Source organism: Leptonotus elevatus, chromosome 4 (genome assembly GCF_054856555.1).
Source record: "Leptonotus elevatus isolate MCC_2025b chromosome 4, RoL_Lele_1.0, whole genome shotgun sequence".
NCBI classification, from domain to species: Eukaryota; Metazoa; Chordata; class Actinopteri; order Syngnathiformes; family Syngnathidae; genus Leptonotus; species Leptonotus elevatus.
In genome coordinates, this window is record NC_141242.1 from 17,995,821 (window position 1) to 18,019,023 (window position 23,203).

Sequence of the window (23,203 nt, forward strand, 5' to 3'; positions counted from 1 at the left end):
CCATTTGATTGGTTAGTAATGCTTATTTGTTTTTTGTTTTTTAATGTAAATTATGTAGTGTAACTCCTCTCCCGGGACTACTGGAGTCCACAGTTTCTACGACTGTCTCAAATGTTCTCTATGGCGGCCTCGCGGCCTATTGACTATGCAGTAATATATACAGATCAGTGGAAATGGAACACACGTTTACGAGCTTCACCTCGATTTACGAGTTGAATTCGGCAGCGCTTGAGCCTATTCCAGCTGGCTTTGGGCAGTAGGCGGGGTACACCCTAACTGGTTGCCAGCCAATCGCAGTATAAATTAAATATACACCCAAATTAAACATCATAAAACAATGTAATCAACCAGAAAATCACATACTCACGTGCTCTACACTTTCTCAATGTGTTCCTTTAACTCAACTCAATTTTAAAGAGCACTAACAACAAACGCAGCTGTCACAAGGTGCTGTACATTAGATCGGACCTAAAACAATACACTAATAATAATAATAATAATAATAATAATAATAATAATAATAATAATAATAATAATAATAATAATAATAATAATAATAATAATAATAATAATAGGTAGCCCATAAAAATAATTATTTTTTTAAATAAAATAGTCACCTTCCGCACAGAAGAGGCCCAGAGTTGTATTCTCTCTCGTGACAGTCCACATGTTGGATAAGGAGAAGAGCTTACTCGATCATTTGAAATTTGATTGGGGTTAATCAGAGGCAAAGGTGTGCTGACTCGCATTTCACGAGTTTGAATGTGATTGCTTTGTACTGAATACAGCCACATCCCCATTTATAAGAGGGTCGTGGACTTGTGCAACCACGTTTAAAGAACTTTCTCACACAAAAGAATAAACTTTATATCACATATTTACAAAATTAGTCTCGCGTCTTGAATGTTTTATTAGCATTGAATTGTGGCGCCACCTAGTGATGATTTGTTAAACGTGTTTATATGACAGGTATATCTTATCTTTGAAAATGTAGCATAAATTGGAAAAAAGTAAAACTCATATATTGTATATATTCACTACACACTGAGATTATTTTATTTTTCAGAATATGGATTGAACTATACTGAAATAAATAAACTTTTTTAATTTATTTATCATAAAGTGCTTTACATTATAAACTCAGTCCATTTACCATTTTTATGATATTCTAAATTATTGAGATGCACCAGTCTGTCTTTTGTTAACATAGGTACAGATGTCTGAGAGTGTATTTATTTATTGTTGTAGGTCTACTTGTTTACATGAAGTTGTTCTCTTGTCACTTATCGTAGATGGACTGCATGGTATTTTTTGAATTACTGTACTGTATATTTCGAGCAAACCAAGACAAAAGCAAAAAAATTGCATAAACCAAGTAAGCACCAACATATCACAATGTGACTATGTGAGCAACATATTGCTATGTGACCACCTTCAAAATCTTAAACCTAAAAATCCCATGGCACATCACCAACCAAAAATGTCACAATAAGTGAATCCCTGCATATACGCAGTCCGCGACTCTTGAACCCATTACTTCTTTTTTTTTTTTGTGGTCCATATCAACGCACAATTGCATGTAACCCATTCACATGATCTAATTATTTTTACTTTGTCTTTCAGCTAGCGACCTTTAGGGAACCTTGGGTCACAGGGTGTCTGGAAACGCCCTGAGTGATCAACGGCAAAGTGGTTGGAAATCACTGGTGCACGTGATTGTGTTTGATTGACAAGACAGTGGAGTAGAGACAGATTGGAGTCCAGGCACACAGGAAAAAAAAGGCCTACTGCGATCAAGCAAAATCCTGACGTCACCTTTTGGCGTCCTCACTTACCTCTTATAATACCGGTGCGGTCCTCTACGTGGCGCTGTTTCACTCCAGACGAATGTGACGTAGGAAAAGAAGCATGCAGCGTACACAACCTCTCATTCACGTAGCTTGTGTCAACGTTAGCGGTCCACACTCTCTGCAACCGAACGGTGTCACGTTGTGTCCAACACTAAAGTCTTCCACGTACAGACTCGGATTAATAGGAAGGTTCGGTGAGTAAAAGCTCTCATTTAATCGCGTTTTTTCCCGCGGTCTTGTGTAGCCCGCTGTGCAGTTTAGGGAATCACTCATTAAATATGGCTGCGTCGGATTTGAAAACACAAACGCTTTCAGATAGATGTGGCGGAAAATGCTTCAAGTTTTTTGTGGTGCAGTCCATTCGAATATGGTAGTTGAGTTGTTGGTGCAGTGAACGACTCGCTTAGGTGAAATATTCCAACTTTAGTAAGTCCGAAAAAACAACAACATTTCATGATGAGTGGGAACATTTTGACTCAATCTTGCACCCACTCGTCATTCTTCTACATGTTGTCGTCAGGCCTTTTATTATTATTCGTTTTAAAACACTCCTCGGACATTATTTAAAACCTTACGTTGCATGGTCCAGGTGGTATCACTCGGTCAGATGTCCTCTCAATACTTATGTAGGCAATGGTGCAAATAGAGGTCATTCATTGTCATGGCTCTTGGACACTGCACACTTACGCAGGACACATAATCATTTAGTAATAATTAATTGCATTAAGTTTATACATCACGGTAGGCTTTGGTGCAAATATACTAAATTAACTATTATTCTATTATGTTTTCACCTTCTCACTAAAGTCAGTCAAAGTTGGTGGCGTTGTGGTTCGGACTTGTATCACCACATAAGAGATAAGATGCACTTGAAAGCGTTTTTATCTTAGAGAAGGCTGCATTATTGAATGGAAACCCCAAAATATGCTTTATTTACACCGGGGTGACCCATTTCTGACAGACCACGTGGTTTAGTGGTGCCTCCCGTAGAGCCCCATTAAATGGCTGACACACGTATGTTGTGTGTCTTGGCTGACAAAATTGCATGTTTCTGGGGGTGTTTGGTTGTCACGGCATATTTAAATTATTAATAGCGATGACTGCTTGATTAAAACTGGAATGCACATAAGCAACGTACACGATGGCATTGGTTCCTACGATTTATCGCCATGTTTTTTGAATAAACATCGCCGATTTAGCTAAAACTGTGCACCTATTAAAATGTCAGAAACACAGAGACGTATGTCACATGGGAAGGTTTGTTAGTAGCGTTTTCCGTTTCCCTCTGTCTCCAAGCGAGTGGCACTGCTCAGCGACCTTTCCCCCAGTTTCCGCAGTGGAGGCTGTATCATGTGATCAGGAGGGGGAGGGGCGGTCTGCGGAGAGTCGGGGACGCTGCTCTCTTGACGGATTGAAAATAAATACCCTCGCAACGTGTCCTTCAGTCTGGACTTTCCCTCTGTCATTGTGCTTCATTTCACAATGGTGACGAGCTCTTATTGAAATGCACGGAAAAACATAACATTATTGTTGAAATGCTATTTTATTTTATTTTTGCACCTGGTAGCCATAAAAGATGACAATCCTTAGGCAAACAACTGTTATAACAGTGCAGTACTGCACATACTTACCATACATCACAAAGTGGTATGTTTTTGCTTTGTGAGTGTGTTCATTGCAAATGATCAGTACTACAATCAACAATGAAATGAGTCGTACTGCAATCAGTATTCAGGTTAAGGTCAAAATTCCGGTTTCTGAAACATTCATGCTAGCCTGTTTGCATGTGTGAGAGTTGTACGCGGAATATCCTGACCGAAACTGTGATACGTGGACAACGTCATTACACGAATAGATGTCATTTCTGCGTTTAACTTTCTACAGTAAAAAAAAAAAGAAGACATATTCATGTCACTCACTACACTAATGAAGTAGTCTGTCTGTGTCTTCCCTGCTCCAAAATTGTAGTTCTTTGCTGCGTTGTTGTTTGTTTACCTCTGGTTGTGTATTTCTGGTATGTTGCATGCCAGCTACATGTACATTTAAACACGTATTTAACTGTGCATATAGGGTTTTTTTTTTCGCCGTAGAGGCTGAAAATAATGTGAAAACGGCGTGGAGAAATCAAATGTATTCGAGTTAGGCTCGTTTAGTGAGTGGGACGGCGCCGCACGCACAAGTAGTTAGTTCCCGTACTCAAAAGACCAAGATTCTTTGCGAATGGCGTATGCACAGAACAGAAACACGTCTCGTTCAATCGAGGTATTCCGATTGTGTTATTCCGATTGTGTTAAAATGAACACATTTTCGGGCAGGAAAACTAATTTGGTTAAAAGCCAGAAGAAAAACATTCAGGTTTTTGCATGTGTAGCCTTTCAAAACACCAATATGGCTAATTTTGCCAATATTCGGGTTTTGAAAGGGTTATTGACTGCATGTAAACGTAGTCACCAGTCATATCAGTCTAAATGAGCTGAACTGGGATGTGCCAAGTAATCTAATTAAAGTAAGTTGTTGCACCCATTATTTCTGTCTCATGTTGTTTTACTTTGACCTGACTGAACTTATAATACCGTCTAGAGGTCCTTGGTGTGAGTGCGTGTGCGTGCGTGAAGCAGGAAGCAGGGGTGTGCGTCTCCACACAAAATACAATTTTGATTCGGTTTCCAATACAATTAGATATGGGCAGGTGGAACGCGGCTTAGTTCAATAGGATGTGATCCAATTACTAATATGTTGTAATTTTTACATTTGAATAAATGTGTCAGTACTGTAAAAGTGCCATTTCCTTCTAAAATATATCCATCCAAAAAGACGACCTGATAGTTATGTTTTTTTCTTCTCCTAATTGGTACTCGGCCCCAAAAATCCTGACAATGTAAAGCTATCCTACTTACTGTCTTCCTCACAAAGCACAGACTAGAATACTATGTAAGAGCCACCTTAACATTTCCTCTAAATTAGTGTGCGATATTAAAGGGATACTTGACTCATTGAGCCATTTTCAACCGTAAAAAGATAATATTTTGTCTATAATTAAAGCTACTGAATGTAGAATATTCCATTTCGAATCGCTACTGCCACCTGCTGACGAAAAATGGAACTGCACATACCGTCCTTCACATACACACCACGCACATTACGTCACATCCGCAGACAGGGCGCGGGAAATTCTAACCCGAATCCAGTCTGAAAACTATTGGCCAGCGGCTTGCAGTAGTACCCATTGTGAACAGCTAAGGTGCTAATCTACTAATTAGAAGGCATTTCAGTCATAAATGGTCAAATAAAAAGTTTATTGTAAAGTTATTTTTTGGGGAAAAAGTTCCATATTGCAGCTTTAATGTGATAACGTCATTATTTTTTAATGAACAATTAATACCTTTAAAAAAAACGAATTTTTGTCACTTGCTGTTGAATAAAAACGTCATGACATCAACTGTGCTGAGGAAATAGGTAACGACCAATCATGGCTCAGTTTGCTGACCAAACCGTGATTGGTCGTTACAGGTGATGTCATCTTCAGTCGACAGGGTCGCTAGGAGTTGGGAACGTTGTGCTAATTGCTGGAAAGATTTGGATGTACTTTGTAGCACAAAAAGCTTGTCAACGTGAGTAAATACATTTCTTAAAGGCAACACGAGAGACTTGTTTTTCCACCAACGCGATCGAACCTGTCAAACACTTCAAATGTCTATTGCACCTTCAGTGGCTTTAAGTTGGACACAGCCACTATAACTGGTATAATGCTTAGTTTGTTTCCAAAGGCTGATTGTGGAAAAACTATGGGAATTAGTTTAGTGTCCATAGTCTAGAGCTGCGGACATGGATATAACCTGGACCATATTGTCAATACTCTACTCAGAAGAGGTTTATGTAGAAGATGAGTAATAAGCAGTTAAGAAAATGGGTGGATTACAATTTTGCCTAACCTGTTTTCATAAGTGTAACAATGTGGCGGATAATGATAACCTTTCTTGGGCATCTCGATAGGCCTAAGCTTGCAGGAACTTGTTAACAAGAACATCTCCTCATTTGGTGCTCACGAAGGGTCCCTGTTAAAACAAGTTGCGTGAAATCTATTTAATGGAAACTTCAGAGGAAGTTAGAAACTTTTCCTGATTTTTGGCACAAAAAAAAAGGCTAGTTATTAATCTGCCGATTATTTAGAAATATATATTTAAAGGTATTATATCACGAAATGTTAAGCCCTTCCATTAGGGCGGGGCAATAAATCGAATATATTCGATACGTCTGCATTTAAAAAATCGAATCGTTGAAAATTTGTGAAATGGTGAAAAGGCAGCATTTTTCTACATTCTCTCCCTTTTTGCTTCCTTCAGTAACGTTGCACAGAAGCAGCCACCATGGCAGAAGCTCACCAGGCAGTGGCCTTTCAGTTCACTGTCACTCCAGATGGCATCGATCTGCAGCTGTGCCATGAGGCTCTGCGCCAAATCTACCTCTCTGGGCTCCACTCGTGGAAAAAAAGATTTATTCGCTTCAAGGTGAGAGGCACTCTGTATGCACCATACAAGCAACGTTAGACACTTGAGCCAGTTGGGGTCATCTCAAATAAAGCTACTAAAATCTTGCAACCTATTATTTACTTATATTTGTCTTCTTTTGTTTTGGCAATCATTGACAGCTCAATTTAAGCAATGTTTGACAGCATTGTTCTTTACAATTGTGTGGATTGGTGACTATTAACATGCTCACTATAGAAGGTCACCTACTCACAAATTCCATGCCTGTCAATTATCTCAGTTACAGCCTTTGGCCTACTTGGCTCTTTACACACCACTATACTTAAGTCACTCAAGTATAATAAACTGATAATATTGTCTTCTTAATCAGCTACACTAAATTGTTTGTAAATCAGTGTAAGTATTTTTTTTCCTTATTGCCCATGACCTTGTTTGTCCTGTCTGATCTTCCACAGAATGGAGTAATGACTGGTGTGTACCCAGGCAGCCCTTCTGGCTTCATGGTTGTGGTTGTGTCTTACATGTCATACAATAAATACAAGCAGCTAGATCCATCTCTTGGCTTGATTGCCAAACTGGGTCAACACATGCCCATTAGGTAAGCCTCTTTATGACTGCATGCAAAACAACAGTACAGAACCAGGGTTCTACATTAACAGGGGGTCACTATGTGACTGTCGGGCCACCTGACTGGGCCAGTACAAATTATACGTACTGTACCATATTTTTTCTATAAGTCTGTATTAGACTGTAAATGAAATTGTACTTGTTTTCATCAGTCAGTTATTATGCCTTTTGGTGCTGTAAATAGTCAATCCTTGTTGTGGTGGATGCTGCGCGCTAAACTAGCAAGCTAGTCTGGGAGACGACCCCTTCATTTACGAACATGGGGAATTATATATTTTAATTAGGGCTGCACATGAATTGGCGTTAACATGAATTAAAATACTAATTCTAAACAAAAATCGTGTTTATTTGGAAAGATGTCTGGTTAAGGTCAAAGATTACTTAATTTGTTAATGGGCTAATTTGTTGGTGCTCTACCCAAATTATTTTCCTTCAGAGATTATTATTGTTGGGCAAAAAGAAGAGAATACTAGTTTTATATTCCTCATCCAAGATGCTTAAATGGCCTTTGTGCCACTTCTTTGTCTGTCTTTTTCTTCCTATGCAGTAAATACATGTCCACAGACAGCCAGAAGATTGTCGGTGGGGTGCTGGTGGGCACAGGTCTATGGGTGACCATAATCATGATCATGAGGAACGTCCTCAAGTGCCTGTTGTCGTGGCACGGCTGGATGTATGCGCGCCACGGCTCTGTCTCCTGGTCGACTCGATTGTGGATGGTGAGACACAAGCATTGTGCAAAGTTCTTGTATGAGCCTGGCTCCACATACTTAAACCATACAGACATTTTGGAAGATTTTATTTTATTTTATTATTATTCTGATTAGAAATGGCCACATCTTTACCCTTACTAGTTTTTATTAGCTTAGTTTTTATGTATTTATTATTATTTATTAGTATGTATTATTTTGTTTATTATTATTATTATTATCTATTATACCAGTACTTTAATGATTACTTTGCAGTGTTGGTTAAACCTGATTTGCAAGCAGTCTACACATTCAAATGAGCAATACTGCTTTTCCTTTTCCAGGTGTTAGTTAAGGTGTTCTCTGGAAGGAAACCAATGCTTTATAGTTTCCAGAACTCCTTGCCACGGCTGCCTGTTCCACCTGTTAAGGATACCTGCAGAAGGGTATGTTGTGCCTCGGAAAAAGGTTTATTGTTTACTTAGCCGGGTTATTATCCTAGCTATTGAATCTTATAAGTTCATTCCTTCTGCTTTAGCTGTTATAGCTGAACACTCAGCGTACAATGTATGCTAATGCCTAGGCTGTGTCATCATCGGCATTTTTTGTACCTTAGCAATGAAATAGCATTGTTGCTCTCTTCTTTTCCTCAATTATTGTTTATACTTAACTGTTACCATTTCCTTGCATGTTGTTTTAAAGTACCTCGAGTCAGTCCGCCCACTAATGGACGATGAACAGTTTCAACGGATGAAGGGACTGGCTAAGGACTTTGAGATGAATCTGGGTCCTAGGGTACAGTGGTACCTGAAACTGAAGTCATGGTGGACCTCCAATTATGTGAGTCAAAAGCAATTGTTTCCTATTTTATCCTTTCAAATGGTTTTCAATAGAATGCTCTCGAGTAATATCACCTCATGTTCTTCTCATCCATCACCACAGGTCAGTGACTGGTGGGAAGAGTATATTTACCTTAGAGGTCGAGGGCCCATCATGGTGAACAGCAACTACTATGCCATGGTAGGAAATCTCCCAGTTATGTGTAAAGTAATATGAGTCTTTATAACGAATTTCATTCTGCCTGTTTCATTCACAAATCATACTTTCACTTTGTGAGTTAAATACTCTGTCAGCAATGTGGAACTACACAAATGAGTTGACCGCAACGTGCTAAGCCAGGGTTCACCAATTCCGGTCCTCGAGGTCCGGAGTCCTGCAGGTTTTAGATGTGTCCGCCTACTAACACACCTGATACTAAAGATCAGGATCATTATCAGGCATGCTGATTATATGAACCAGGTGTGCTAGTGGGCGGAAACATCTAAAAACTGCAGGATTCTGGACCTCGCGGACTAGAATGGGTGAATCCTGTGACCTAAACAATTGAACACTTGGGGAATCGGCACATCTTATAACAAATGCATGATTTGTTCTTCTCTCCCCAGGACTTCCTTTATGTGTTCCCCACCTCAATTCAGGCTGCCAGAGCAGGTAATGCCATTCATGCCATCATGATCTACAGGAGGAAGCTTGACCGAGCCCAGATCAAGCCAGTGAGTATGGCGCAAACTTTTTGAGTTCTTGCATTCTTTCCCCATGACCTGTCAGTGCCGTGCAAAATGTAATGTTTCTCTAGTCAAATCAATTATGTGGGCTTTTGTGTGTTCACAATGCTCAACACTTCTTAATGTAAATTTCAAACTCACTGATTGTTGAGTGTGTTACTGGATCACAGTTTTTGCTTGTTTAAATGAAGACCTGTGTCCTGACACTTGATTGCTGGCAAAGTGAGATTATACTTTTTTTTTTTTTACCTTATTCTTTTGTTTCTTGTGTGTGCAGTTGAAAGAGTGAATTGTAATGATTTTCCTGGTGGCCGGATGTATTGCCAGCTTTACCAAGTCCTTCCTTTCCTTTTGCTTCTTCAACCCGCATGATTCCTACATGCAATTCTCTAGTATCCTAATGACAATTTTGATTTTTGATTTTTTTTTATTGTATATTGTGTGTACTCACACAGACCTCAGCTCCAAAGACTCTCTGTCTATATCAGGGATGTCAAACTGCGGTCCTCGAGGGCCGGAGTCCTGCAGGTTTTAGAGCTTTCCCTACTCAAACTGCAGCTGATTCCAATTAACAGAATCATTATCGGGCTTATTCGGAGCTTGCTGATGAGCTGATCATGAATCCGCTGTGTTGAAGAAGGGAAATATCCAAAACCTGCAGGACTCCGGCCCTGGAGGACCGGATCTCGCCATCCCTGGTCTATATGAATCTGTACAAATCCCCATGCATGGGCTTGCAATGTTAAACACTCACATTCAGTTGTCTCTGTTTTACTGTCTTGTCCTTTCGCTGTGTCGGATGCTGCGTTAGATATACTTGCTGGCAAACAAGGTTCCTCTGTGTTCGGCTCAGTGGGAGCGAATGTTTAACACTACCCGCATCCCTGGTTTGGAGACAGGTAAGATGAGGGGACCTGTGCTGTGCCCTCTGAACCATACCCTTTCCCTGTGACCCAAGCCATCACAATGGCAGCAGCCATCTGAAACCCCTGCCTCCTTGACTCTTTTCTCCACAGCAAAGCCCCGAAACAATCCAGTCTCTGATTGGCTGTCATAGATGTTACTCCTAATATGAATGTCTGTAAGTATTTCTGAAAAGTGTTCACATTGGCGATATCAGGGCTTTGTTGGGGGCATAGAAAGGGTTGGCCACTGGTTTCTGGTCCCTGTTGAAACCCTCTTCCCTGGCAGCTTTCTGAGGTTCCTCCAGCTGCCTTTCAATCCAATCCTCATCATTTCCTCTCCACATCATCCATGCTTCTGTCCTTGTAGGTGTATGTATCTGCTGCTCTATCTGGATTATGGTGATTTTAGAATGTCATCTCGATTTGTTTGACTCTCCCCTCTTGCTTTTCAGCTCATGCTCCTAAACACTATTCCCATGTGTTCTGCCCAATACGAGCGTATGTTCAACACCAGTCGTGTCCCAGGTGTAGACACAGGTAGAGTCTGCAGTGTTGCCTCCTCCACGCTACTCTGACTGTACTTCTTCTTGGGACATTTTGTCTGTCTGTGGAAAAATCTTGACCCAGTAGAATTCGCATTACCCATGTGTTTCCGCTCTTTGCATACGGGGTGAATAATTTGCATGTGGCTGTAGTCCAGGTTTATTGTATGCAATGGTGGACGAGACCTGCAAGACCAGCTATCCAGGCCTTGCATGATAACTGTTACTGTACTTAAGTACTAATTGCTAAATTGGACAATTACGGCCACCTTATTAGTTATATATTGCGTATTACCTATTTGGACTCTGTTGCGCCTTTGGTAGTACAGGTACTTTAATGTTTCATGTTAGATGGTCTACTTTAATGTTGAATGACACGCCACAATTGTTGCCATTTAATTGACTGGACCATTAAAGCCATATCCCAAAGGAGATCTATTGTATTGGATTAAGATGTGTTAAATACGGAGGCCATTTTATTACAGTTTTGTTTCATGGTCAGGGTTCCCGCTGGGTTTTAAAAGCATTGAATTTATGATTTTGAAAATGAATAACTTAAAAAGTCCTGTGTCTTAAATTGTATACTATATGCGACTTTTCTGTATCACATTTCTCCTCAAAAGTGTCATTTAGCTTAAACAACGTAGATGAAATAAACGGGCAGTCAATCATTGGGAATGCAATGACAACCCTGAAGCAGCGAAGGTCCCGTTAAGATCACGCACTACAACACCGCTACATAGTTGCAATTAAGAACAAAAAACAAAAACGTATTTGCTGATATAGTTAATGAACGTTTAACAAAGAAACCTGTAGGAACACTGCATGGTGTTTTATCAAGGAAATATACAGTTACAATGAAATAATGCTCACTTGGGACTCTGAAGCCCAAACTGAGGCTAAAGAATGACCCACTCACACTACTACAATGAGACAAAACTGTTGATGTGATGCAGCACTGAGCCACTTTAAATACGATTAGTAATTTTTTGGGCATTGTTGCCTTTGATGGACCGGACAGTTTGAGAGTAGACAGGAAGTGGGAGCGAGAGAGGGGATGGCACGCAGATGGCATAGCTTTAGACTGCAACCTCAGTTCTTAGCAGACAGTGCCGTTCTCTGGTTTGTTCTTCTTCCGCTGTTGCTTTTCTTCGGGTATTGAAGGTATTGTGTGTTCAAAGATGGCTTTTGTATACCTCAGTTATCGACTTACCATTACTGCCTTTTGTCAGCTCTTACCAGTCTCCTCTGCTGCGCATGGGTGCGCCCTCCTCCCCCTGATTCTTCTAAACAATAGTGATATATAGGTGTTGCCCTTTTCACACTGTAGGGTATCTACTCGGCTCTTGGTTTTACTTATAATTGACACTTTCCAGTGACAAAACTGGGGAAGGTACTATTTATGTGGTGACACAAACCTCTTCTTTGTCAGCAGCATGTCATTGTAACTGTTGATGACATGCACAGAGGAGTGGCAAAAAAAACACGCACACTAAAAGCTACACTGTTACCCTGCTTTAGCTTTGAATATTATATTCCGTCTCCACAGCATCACTTTGTTGCTGCGCTCTCTTTCCTCCAAAAAAAAAAAAGCGTAGATTTATAGCCGAGAAAATTGGAGACCTCGTTCTACTCCATCGGTGTCTAATATGTTCAATGGGGTGCGGTCTACCTGGGTTTTTGAAGTGAATAACTGCCAGCTACTGACCGTCCCAATCAAAAGCAACTACAGTGGTGTAGTGAAATGAAGGCATATGAAAAGAGATTGGATTAGCAGAGCCTGATTTTGAAAAATGCCTCTTTCTGACTATCTGAGGTGCTGACCTTGTCTAATCCGAAGTATTTGATAATAAACTGAAACAGCTTAATTGAAATATCTGTTGGACAATGAATTAACGTGAGGTTTTAATGATTTTAATGGTCAGTTTTGGATAGTTTTTTTTTTTTGGAGGGGGGGGGGCATTTTAGAAGAGAAGATAGGAGTTCAATGAATTGTAGAACATTTATTGTACAGTTAAAGTTAAGTGTTCTAAGCATTTCTGTTGCTGGAGGTGAGGAAGCAGAGCAGACTAACTATAACCTGCATGTCTAGTACTTGGTGTTTCGGGGTCTATCCTTAGTTTACGCTGTGCCTTGTTTTGCCCGTAACAAGTTTAGTGGTTGTTTGAACACTACGAGCATCACTAAGACAATATAACCATTTTGTTTGCATTGAACATATACCAAAACTGGTTGGTCTTGATGCTGCACAGTACAGTTCAAGCAAGCTTTCCATCAAACTGTTTCATGTTACATCCTCCTTCCTGCACGTCCTCCATTTCAAGCCCCTTTTTTTCCACTCAGGTAGTCCCTTCCGTTTCCCGTTAGCTGATCTCAATTAGTTTGATTTCTATCACCGTTTCACATGTGACATTAATGAAAGAGCTACATGTTGGCTGGATCCAAACATGAACAGCTGTATTTTTTTCCATAAAATCATATTGACTGTTTTGTGCATTCAGAAAGTATTCTGATCAACTATAATATTTCCAAATTCATGTTTATGTTGCAGCTAAAATTGGTGCCATGATTATCCTGCAAAGGACACATGTTTTCAGACCGTTCTATGAATGTTAACACATTCAATTTGTCTTGATCTATTTGATGTGATAGAAACACCTTAATGGAAGTTAAATTAACTTCACCTGTCTCTCTGGTGCCTGAAAAAGAAAGTCAGAGCAAAAAAGGTTTGAGCTTCTTTGGAGGTCACTGCACTTTGGTGCATTAATAAGTGCTGTAGCTTTGCTACAATGCCGAATGAGTTTCCAGGATGCCTCTTTAACATCGGGGCTTGATTTTGTCATGCTTTTTCACTAGCAGATAAAATACAAATAGATAGGTATGTGCCTATCTAAATCATTTCTGGCCAAATTTAATTAAACCAGTTAGCCTCCAATCAAATTGTACAAACGTCTGAAAAATGATGAAGGAAAACTGAATACATTCTGAATGCACTCCAACTTGAATTAGTTTTTGGAATACACAGGCAAAATGCCAAAACAACACTGTAACGGTTCCTCTCTGGCTGTTTACTGCAACTTACTGGTTATGCTTCTTATCTAGATATCCTTCAGCACACAAATGAGACCAAACACATCGCCGTGTACCACAAAGGACGCTTCTTCAAGGTGTGGATGTTTTATGATGGGCGGCTTCTGTTGCCACGGGAGATCGAACAGCAGATGGAGAGGATCTTGGCTGACAAGTCTGAGCCCGCACCAGGAGAAGAGAGGCTCGCTGCACTTACTGCAGGGGACAGGTGAGCAACGCACATGGCAGCATCGGTCAATTGTGCTCACTATTTATGAGCACAATTGACGTTGTTTTTGTTCGTTTGTGTGTTTGTTTTTAGCTCAAATTGACTTGCATCTTTGTAATGAATGTGGAAAGGCGGAAGTGACGTTTATAGTTTTTTGTGTAGCAGTGTTCCTACCATCCTCCCCAAAGTTACTTAGTGCCAGTATAAATGATACAGACCCCCTCAGGCCATGGCAAAGCTACCATTCAACTAGATTTAGGTTGATATTTCATCAGAAGTTATGAAAATATTTTATTAAGGTTGAAAAGTTCCGTAGTGCTACTTTAAAAAAAGAAAAAAAAATATATATATATAAGTAATAGCTTTTGTTTCAACTCAAGTCAACACAAATTGCAGGTTTCAAATGAAGTTTTTTTTATTTTTATTATTATTATAGGTAGAAAATATAAACCTACATTGCCCTGTGTGGAAAAACTGTGTTGTGCTCACTAAACCCAATAACTGGTTGGGACACCTGGACATTTTGTTTTTGTAATTTTTGGTACATAGCAGAATTCATGGTTCCACCACTCACAGCAAGTAGCAAAGCAGCCCCAGCTCATCACACCACTGCCACCACCATGTTTTACTGTTAGTTTGCTGTTCTTTTTCTGAAATGCGGAGTTACTTTTACATCAGATGTAATGGGACACACACCTTCCAAAATGTTTTTTTTTTTTTTTTGTCTCGTCAGACCACAAATTATTTTTCCAAAAGTCTTAGGAAACATTTCGAGGTATTTTACAAAAGTAAGAAGAGCCTTTGTTTGTTTTGCTCAGCAGTGGTTTTCATCTTGGAACTCTTCCATGCAGCCCATTTTTGCTCCATCTTTTTCTTATGGTGAAGTCATTTACTTAACTGAGGCAAGTGAGTCCTGCAGTCCTTTGTTGTTGTGGGATCTTTTGTGACGTCTTGGATGAGTCGTCACTGTGCTCTTGGGGTAATTTTGGTCGGCCGGCCACTCCTGGGATGGTTGACCAGTCTTCTATGTGTTGCCATTTGTGGATCATTGCTCTCACGGTTTGTGGAAATCCCAAAGCTTTAGATCTCATTTACTTTCCTTCTCATTTGTTTCTGAATTTCTTTACATCCTGGCATGATGTCTAGCTTTTCGAGGATCTTTTGGGCTACTTCACTTTGTTGGCAGGTCCTATTTAAGTGATTTCTTGATTAACGGTGCCACAGTTATGTTTTAATGGTGGGAGAGGGGCATGGTGGCGTGGTAATCCCCCCCCCCCCTCCCATAACTTTGATTGAAAAACCGTTTAATTTTATTTAATTTTATTTTTTTACTTGTGTTTTATTTAAGTAATATTTCAATTTGCTCGATGATGGAAAACATTTAAGTGCAAACATGCAAAAAAAAAAAAAAATACATTACTACTGTATTTTTAACAGCCTAATGGAGTATTCCTTTTTTTTTTACTTTATGTTAAGAAATAACAAGTTGGATATATTTTTACTTATGTTTTCATTCTGTATTTTGCCAACCTTATTTAACCAAAATTAGACTGTAATGAATGCCTAAATTTTGAAAAACTCCAAGTCTATGTTACATTGCGCTGCTGTTTGCTTCATGCCTGTTAACTCTGTAGGACTCCATGGGCCAAGAGCCGCGAAACCTACTTCAGCCGTGGCAAGAACAAGCAGTCTCTGGACGCCATTGAGAAGGCAGCCTTCTTTGTGACCCTGGATGAAACGGAGCAACGCTTCGAAGAAAGCAGCCCTGTGAAGTCTCTTGATAGTTATGCAAAGTCTCTGCTCCATGGAAAGTGCTACGACAGGTTGGAAAGATCTGAAAAGAAAAAAAATCTGCATAAACCTGTGGAAAACACTGAGGGCTTTTCTCCTTTTTACTCAGGTGGTTTGACAAATCCTTTAACCTGATAGTTTTTAAGAATGGCACCATGGGTCTGAATGCTGAGCACTCCTGGGCTGATGCTCCAATCATTGGTCATCTGTGGGAGGTGTGTCATTGTCCTTTTAATTGTATTCTTGTACAGCATTTATGTTTTCAAACCACCTCCCTTTGTCACATTGAACAAATAGTCATGCTAAATGGGATTTTGTTTTGCAGCATGTCCTTTCCATGGACCCATTTAAGCTTGGATATACTGAAGACGGGCACTGCTGTGGGGAGCCCCATCCCAACCTGCCTGCCCCCCAGAGACTGCAGTGGGACATCAATGATGAGGTAAGACGTGCTATAGTTTAAATTTGTGCTACCACAGGACTTGGCTTCCCCCTGCTGGTAGAACTAACTACAGCACTAGGCTGAGCTGGATGCAAAAGAGCAAAAGCAACTTTTAGTTTATGTGAATTGAAGAGTGCACTAAATATGTTGTCAACAGAACATGTTCAGCCGATCATGTCACACCTTTGCTTGTCTTTTAGTGCCAAGGGATCATCGACGGCTCTCTGACTGTGGCCAGGACTTTGGCTGATGATGTGGACAGCCACATTTTCCCCTTCAGTGATTTTGGCAAGGGTCTCATCAAGAAGTGCCGCACCAGTCCTGATGCCTTTATCCAGATTGCACTGCAGTTGGCTCATTACAGGGTTTGTACTTTCAGTTCCCTGGCCAACCACTCAATTAGTATGGGACAATATTAACACACTGTCAATTAATTAATGAGTGTAACTTGGGGATTTATTTTATACTGTACATTTGCTGCTGTATTCGACTCTGACGTCTGCATCTTCTACAGTAGTCAATCAAATCCTTTAGTATTTTGCAATGTCAGTGGCATGACCATGTAATGTTACAAGAAAAAGCAGAAATTTTGCCAGTCCTGATTTTTGAAAATATGCGGTAACATGAATAGCTCCAAGTTTAATACATGAATATGAAAATTTCCACACAATCAATTTGAGTGTTATTGAAAAAGCAGCATGATCTGCTTATCTGCTCTACAGTATTTTTGCATATGTATATTTGTCAAAATGTGTTGATTTGTGAAATCACACTATATTTGTGGTAGCACTTTTATCGAAATTGACATCTCACAATTCCGAGTTTCTTTTTTTTTAGTGTATACATTCTTTGTGATTAATAAAACAAAACAAAAAGGTCACTACGACACACAAATCGGATAACAGTTTGACTTTCCCATCACCAAACAGGACAAGGGCAAGTTCTGCCTGACCTACGAAGCCTCCATGACCCGTTTGTTTCGTGAGGGTCGAACGGAAACCGTCCGCTCATGCACCAATGAAACGTGCACTTTCGTCCATTCCATGATCAGAGACGAGACTGTAAGAAACGTCTTCCTTTGCAGTTGTTTCTCATCTTCGGTATTATGATGTGCCCATGCGTGCCAACACTTCTTCCCTTGTCTCTCAGAGAGAAGAACGTCTGAAGTTGCTCAAAATGGCAGCAGAGATGCACCAAAACATGTACCGGCTGGCCATGACTGGCATGGGCATTGATCGTCACCTCTTCTGTCTCTACGTGGTTTCCAAATATCTGGGAGAAGACTCGCCTTTCCTCAAGGAGGTATGAGCTGTTTGGCGCAAGTTTTTCAATTTTGTCAGGAATACACAGGACTGTCGTACATTCACTTGCCTGGATTTGTTTCCCCCCCCACATAAACCTTTGACATAATATATATTAACTAGACAGCAACATGTAGTAGTAGTTATAGTTAGTATGTGTGCTTCACAGGTCAAATGTTTTGGGTTCGAATCTCAAGCCCTCATGTGGGGAGTTTGTATGTCCTCTCCATGCATGCATGTTTTTTCCCAGGTACACTAGCTTTCTGACACATTCCAAAAACATGCATCTTTGGTTATTTGAAGACTAAATTGCCCATAGATGTGTGTGAATGGTTTTTTTTTGCAAATTACCCGTTTTAATTATAGTGAATTGTTTTATATGTGCAAAAATAAGCTATACAGGTACAAGAGTACCTCTATGAAAGGAAATAAAAATGATCGATTCCAGGCCCAAACTGTCAGCATCATATATATATATATATATAATTATATTACATAGGTTGCGCCGCACCTTACAGGAAGGAGGCTTACCTGTTTCTCCGGCATATTTCTGCTACGGATACCCAAAGTAGGCAAATTTAGCGAATTATGTAATTAGTGTTGTGTCTCTGAGGCACCGTGCTTGAAAATGCATGCGCTTCAAATTGAGGTTGTTGCATTCTATTAGTTCAACACTAGATGGCAAAAACATTCACACACTCCTTTTAAAATTATTTTCATCTGTGGTAATTGGTAGCCTTATAAGAGAATGGGTTGTAACTAGTGCAAAGTTAAAGTGTTAACTAATTAATTAACCACAAAAAGTTATTGCATTAATCATGTATTAATGCAGATTAATCACACTATTAATTTTGACCACAGATTATCCTTTAACTGGACAGCGTTACATTGGTTACATGGTTAAGTTAAAGCTAGCGCAGGTAAAGCATTTAATAAATGTTCGCGTATGACATTCATAATATTTGTTCATGTCAAACTGTTGGGGTCATTTTTTTCCATTTAAAATTATGCAAGTAATTGATAAGAAAAAGGGGAGGATGAGCGTGTGCAGTGGATGAAAAAATGTTGAAGACGTCCTCATAACATTAAATGTCGAAAGAATTAACAAGTAACAGGCGCTCTTTAAATTTAGCGGGCAAACAAATGTTGATAAAAGGCCTGTTTAATTAAGCGGTTAATCAAAATTCGAAAATGTGATTAATCTGATTTAAAAAATCAGTTGCTAGCTCTAGTTGTAAGCCTTTGACAAGGTGACAGATGTCAATGACTGCAAGTTTTGTGTGATTTTTGCTTATAAGAGATTGGTTGAAATTTGACATTCAAAGGTGTTTGAATGAATAAACATTAATAGTAACAATAGAATTGCTTTTTTGTTCAGATATGCAACACTTCAATAAATGAAAAAATTAAATGGTGCAAAAATTACCATATTCTCTGATTTAGCTATGTATTTGTATCTCTTTGAGTAAAAATAACGTTTTCCTTTTGATGAATTACTACGATAACATTTAACTCCCAAATTCCAATGACAGATATTGTCATTGTCAGAAAATGAAAAATGGTCAACATACCAAAGAAAGTTATTTATTTATTGAGCTCTTGCTTTTTTCCCCCCAGCACTGTATGATGATTTTCATGTCTTTTGGTTTCAGGTGCTGTCTGATCCATGGCGGCTATCCACCAGCCAGACGCCGCTGCAGCAGGTGGAGCTGTTTGACCTCGTCAGACACCCCGAATACGTGTCATCTGGAGGCGGCTTTGGACCGGTGGGTTCTCACACAGCTCGACAAACAGAGATTATTGCAGAATATGGCAGTCTATCTTGCAGATTGGGATCAACCCTGCTTGTGTTTTTCATCCCTCGTGGTCCAGGTGGCCGATGACGGTTACGGTGTGTCTTACATCATCGTTGGAGAAAACCTGATCAACTTCCACATCTCCAGCAAACACTCCAGCCCAGAAACTGTATGCTCGCTGGTATTTTATCATGACGATTCCTTCGATCTTTATTTTAATTTGTTCCTACTTGTTTTTCCTCAACAGGATTCTCATCGTTTTGGCAACAACATCAGGCAGGCAATGTTGGACATTCTCGACCTCTTCCAGCTTGAGAACAAAGTTTCCAAGTGATGACCTACACTGGTCCATCTAAAGACGCGTATTCTTCCTGAAGCTGTACAGAATCAAATATATTGTGGGGTTATTTTAATTGATGTTACCATGGGTGGAAAACTACTGGATGACTGGGATGCATTTACAAACCTTTCTTTTCTTTTATTTTATTTGTTGAGGTGTTTATGTGAACTGTACGCGTAACGGCAAATTGTGGATTCTAGCACTTGGCGTTGGTTTGCTACAGGTAAGGTAGTGCGCAGATCAACATTTCTATGTACGCACCAGTGCCTTAGTGATGAACCACGTGTGTAAAAAGGGCAGAAAGGGAGAGATCAGATCTGACAACACTTTTATCTCCCTTCATCTGAACAGTATCTATTATTTAATAAGGTTTTAAGATGTAATGTAGTGCGACATTTTTGCTGCTTTGATTCATTGTTTTGAGTTCTTTGAGGTCTTCTTTCATTTCATTAGTTGCAGTTGCATAGTTGCACACGACTCCGACTTGTCAAACTTCATTTGGTGCGACTTAACATTTCAAAACTCATGATCAGGTTTGGGCCAGGAAGTGAGCTTGATTGTGGAAGACTTGGCCATCATTGGGACCCGCAATGCTTTTCTCGGATCATGCACATTGTAGGATCTCGTTGCGTGTGATTGTATGATGTAGCGACAAAAGTTTGTCTTGTTTTCATCCTCAGGTTATGCTGCCTTGGCGTAGTAAGTGCTTTTATTTCCAGCATGTACATGTGCAGCAGTTGTGACGATGCAGTACGATAACGCGGCCACGATGAGCCGAATCGGGGATGACAGTCCCGCGTGAATTTACAGTGTATGGCCAATTGTTTATTAACGAGTTAGTTGTACACTCCCTGAATGGAATGGTTTTGTCACATCACATTAATTTCTATATTTTATGAGTTCATTTTGATGTATAGTTGCATCTCTTTATCACCTACGGGGTTTGGACATCTCTCCAGTCCATCATGGAACCCACCTATACGGAGTTGTTGGTCTTGCATAGGAGTGCTTTTCTATTGAGTATATGTTGTCAGTGCATTTTATTTATTTGTTCCAAGTTTTAGCGACGCACAACAAACTGATAATAGACATGCTTATTTACCCAGTCTTTTTCCTTTTCTGGTTTAAGTGTTTATCTGATCTCTTTTTGAGGGCCTTTGCCATTATGTAATTGTATGATTGATCAGTAAACCTTTATGTTTACACTGCTGCATGTTTTTTGAAGATGATGCTGTATATGTTTGCTTCTAATTTAAGGTAAGGATGATAAGCAGCTGGTGCATACCAAAAGTTTTAACAATAAAGAGAATGTCAGAAAGCTGTATGGAAACGGAGTATGTGAGTCTGCTGTGTCACATCAAGCAAGTCAGGGAATCGAAAGCCGTCTCTTGGTTTCACCTCAAAGGAACTAATACAATGCAACGATTTTGAAGAACGTGCACTATGGTGCCTCAGAGAGACCACGTTGCAAAGCTACTACCAATTATTTAGTGGGAGAGCCAAAACCTAGCGATAGCAAAACAGACAAGCGGCGGGAGCCTGAATTGCGGGACTCAGCGATGACCACCTGCAGGCCCCAGCCAGGAAGACAAGTGGCGGTCGACATTGATATAATAATAGATATAAAAATAATAGAAACATTTTTGGGACATTACTGAAATTAATAGTGTGTTTTTAAAATGAATGCATTTTTAGTTCTCCCTTTAAAGGGGAAGTCAACCCTTTTTGGGGGGGGGGGGTAGGTTACCATATCTTATATGCACCCCCACTAGTATAAACACACCATTCTGATGAATATTGTGTTTGCATAAAATGAATAAAGCAGCAAATTGCACCTACTATTAGCCATCTCAGGGGGTGGCCATTTTGCCACTTGCTCTCGACTGAAAATGACATCACAGTTGCTCAGGTTACAACCAATCATGGCTCACCCATTTCCTCAGTTTGGCCATGTGACATTCAGAAGCTGTGGCAAAATGGCTGCCCTTGTTGATGGATTAAAAATGGGTGGATTTTTCTGCTTTATACGTGTTCTATGAATGCGATAGTAATTAGAATAGAGTTTAGACTAGTGGAACTTCCCCTTCAATTTGCTGTTCATATGTTATAAACCAGACACACTTTCTTGAATTTTTTTTTTTTTTACATTTATATAATGGGTAAAGAAATCTTTTTTTCCAATGTTTATCTACAGCAATATTGTTCGTTTTTAATCACCATAGTGTAATTACGACAACCTTAAATCTTTTTTTTTTCTTCACCCCACTACATCACATTAACCTGACATGGTCACGCTCACAGCACTAAAATGTGCTTATTTCCGTGTCCAAGAGCAGGTTCAGCCTGTCACTCACATGGAAGCAAGATGTTTAAAGGCGTCGCAAAGTGACAGATGTCCAAGGAAGGCACAGGCAGCAGGAAGCGATTACATGCGACAGTTGTCTCTGGAGCTCCTGTCCACCACGTGGGCAGTCGCCTTTTCACTCTGACACACACACGGACTCACACCCGCCCTGATGTCACCCTGGCCTGGGCTTCCGATAGCGGGCTAACATTTCAAGACTGCATTCCTGAGGTCCGCTTACGCTTCGCTTACTCTGGGAACCTTCTGTTTGCTTGATGAAGAAAGTACAAAAAAAGGCTCATTTTCACCATCAGATTCACGTTTATAGTTTACATGAAGCTTTATTTATGATGACCATCGATGAACTCAAGAAAATGTGGTTTGTATAGTTTCCTAAGAAAACATTGTCATTGAAATCAAAACACGAGAGAAGTAGACAAACCCTCATATTACGAACGAGGACTCCAATTGTACACTTAATTGGCAAGCTGGAGAAGTTATTCGCCCAAGAGCAGACACTGAAACTTAAAGCCTTGACTTGCACTTTCTAAAAGTAGACTTTGAGAGATCTGCAGCCTGCACTTGTCACTGGCTTAATTTGTGTACTGGTTTTGCTTCCTGAAAAGAAAATGGGTGATGTGACCTTGTCTTTCCTGTGTGTGTGTGTGTTTTTTGTTTTGTTTTGTTTTGTTAATGTGATTCACTCCTGCTTTGAGCAGCGGTCTTCCTGGACAATTAATTTTTACGTTAGGGTTCGATAATGATTACGTCATTCCTAATTGTGAATGTTACATGCAAAGAAAAATAACTGACACGTTAGTTTACTCTTGTTTGCCTGGAAGAAATGTCCACGTGCCCACTAATATGTCTTGCGACTACACACAAGTAGCTGGTTTATTATAATACAGTGAGGTTGATCACATAAGTATCCTACAAAGGGATTGAGGCAATTGCGCAAGGGAACCTACGTTTGTCCTCTCCTCACCAGCTGACATAGCAATGAGCTGCTTTCCCAAGTCTTAACTAGATTTAAAAAAAAAGTGCCTTCTGAATGTGAGCGATTAAAGCCAGGGTGTAAATGGAGAGTGTGAGCTTGTTTGTTGGCACTGAGGGACCACGCATGACTCCGGCCAGCTGCACCTGTCTTAATGTGGAAGAGGAGCGAGGCCCCCCCGCGGCCTCAAGGTGGACGGGAGCCAAGACCGGTGGGTAAGGACGAGGGGCTC

The 23,203-nt window shown here is 40.0% G+C and overlaps 1 protein-coding gene across 2 annotated transcripts; it reads left to right on the plus strand.

Moving 5' to 3' along the window:
- Positions 1-1,893: 1,893 nt before the first annotated feature.
- Positions 1,894-20,963, plus strand: cpt1ab (carnitine palmitoyltransferase 1Ab (liver)). Of its 2 annotated transcripts, none has more exons than XM_086072856.1 (19): positions 1,894-2,044; positions 6,194-6,358; positions 6,793-6,935; positions 7,512-7,683; positions 7,998-8,099; positions 8,356-8,493; positions 8,596-8,673; positions 9,099-9,206; positions 10,030-10,117; positions 13,768-13,963; positions 15,598-15,786; positions 15,864-15,969; positions 16,080-16,196; positions 16,397-16,561; positions 17,126-17,257; positions 17,346-17,498; positions 19,150-19,263; positions 19,370-19,462; positions 19,541-20,963. In XM_086072856.1, the coding sequence occupies exons 2-19, from the start codon at positions 6,218-6,220 to the stop codon at positions 19,625-19,627; spliced, it is 2,322 nt and encodes a 773-aa protein (XP_085928982.1). In that variant the 5' UTR covers positions 1,894-2,044; positions 6,194-6,217; the 3' UTR covers positions 19,628-20,963. The 2 variants fall into 2 exon arrangements, with proteins under 2 accessions (XP_085928982.1, XP_085928983.1); XM_086072857.1 differs by lacking the exon at positions 10,030-10,117 and adding an exon at positions 10,576-10,660.
- The last annotated feature ends 2,240 nt before the right edge of the window (positions 20,964-23,203 follow it).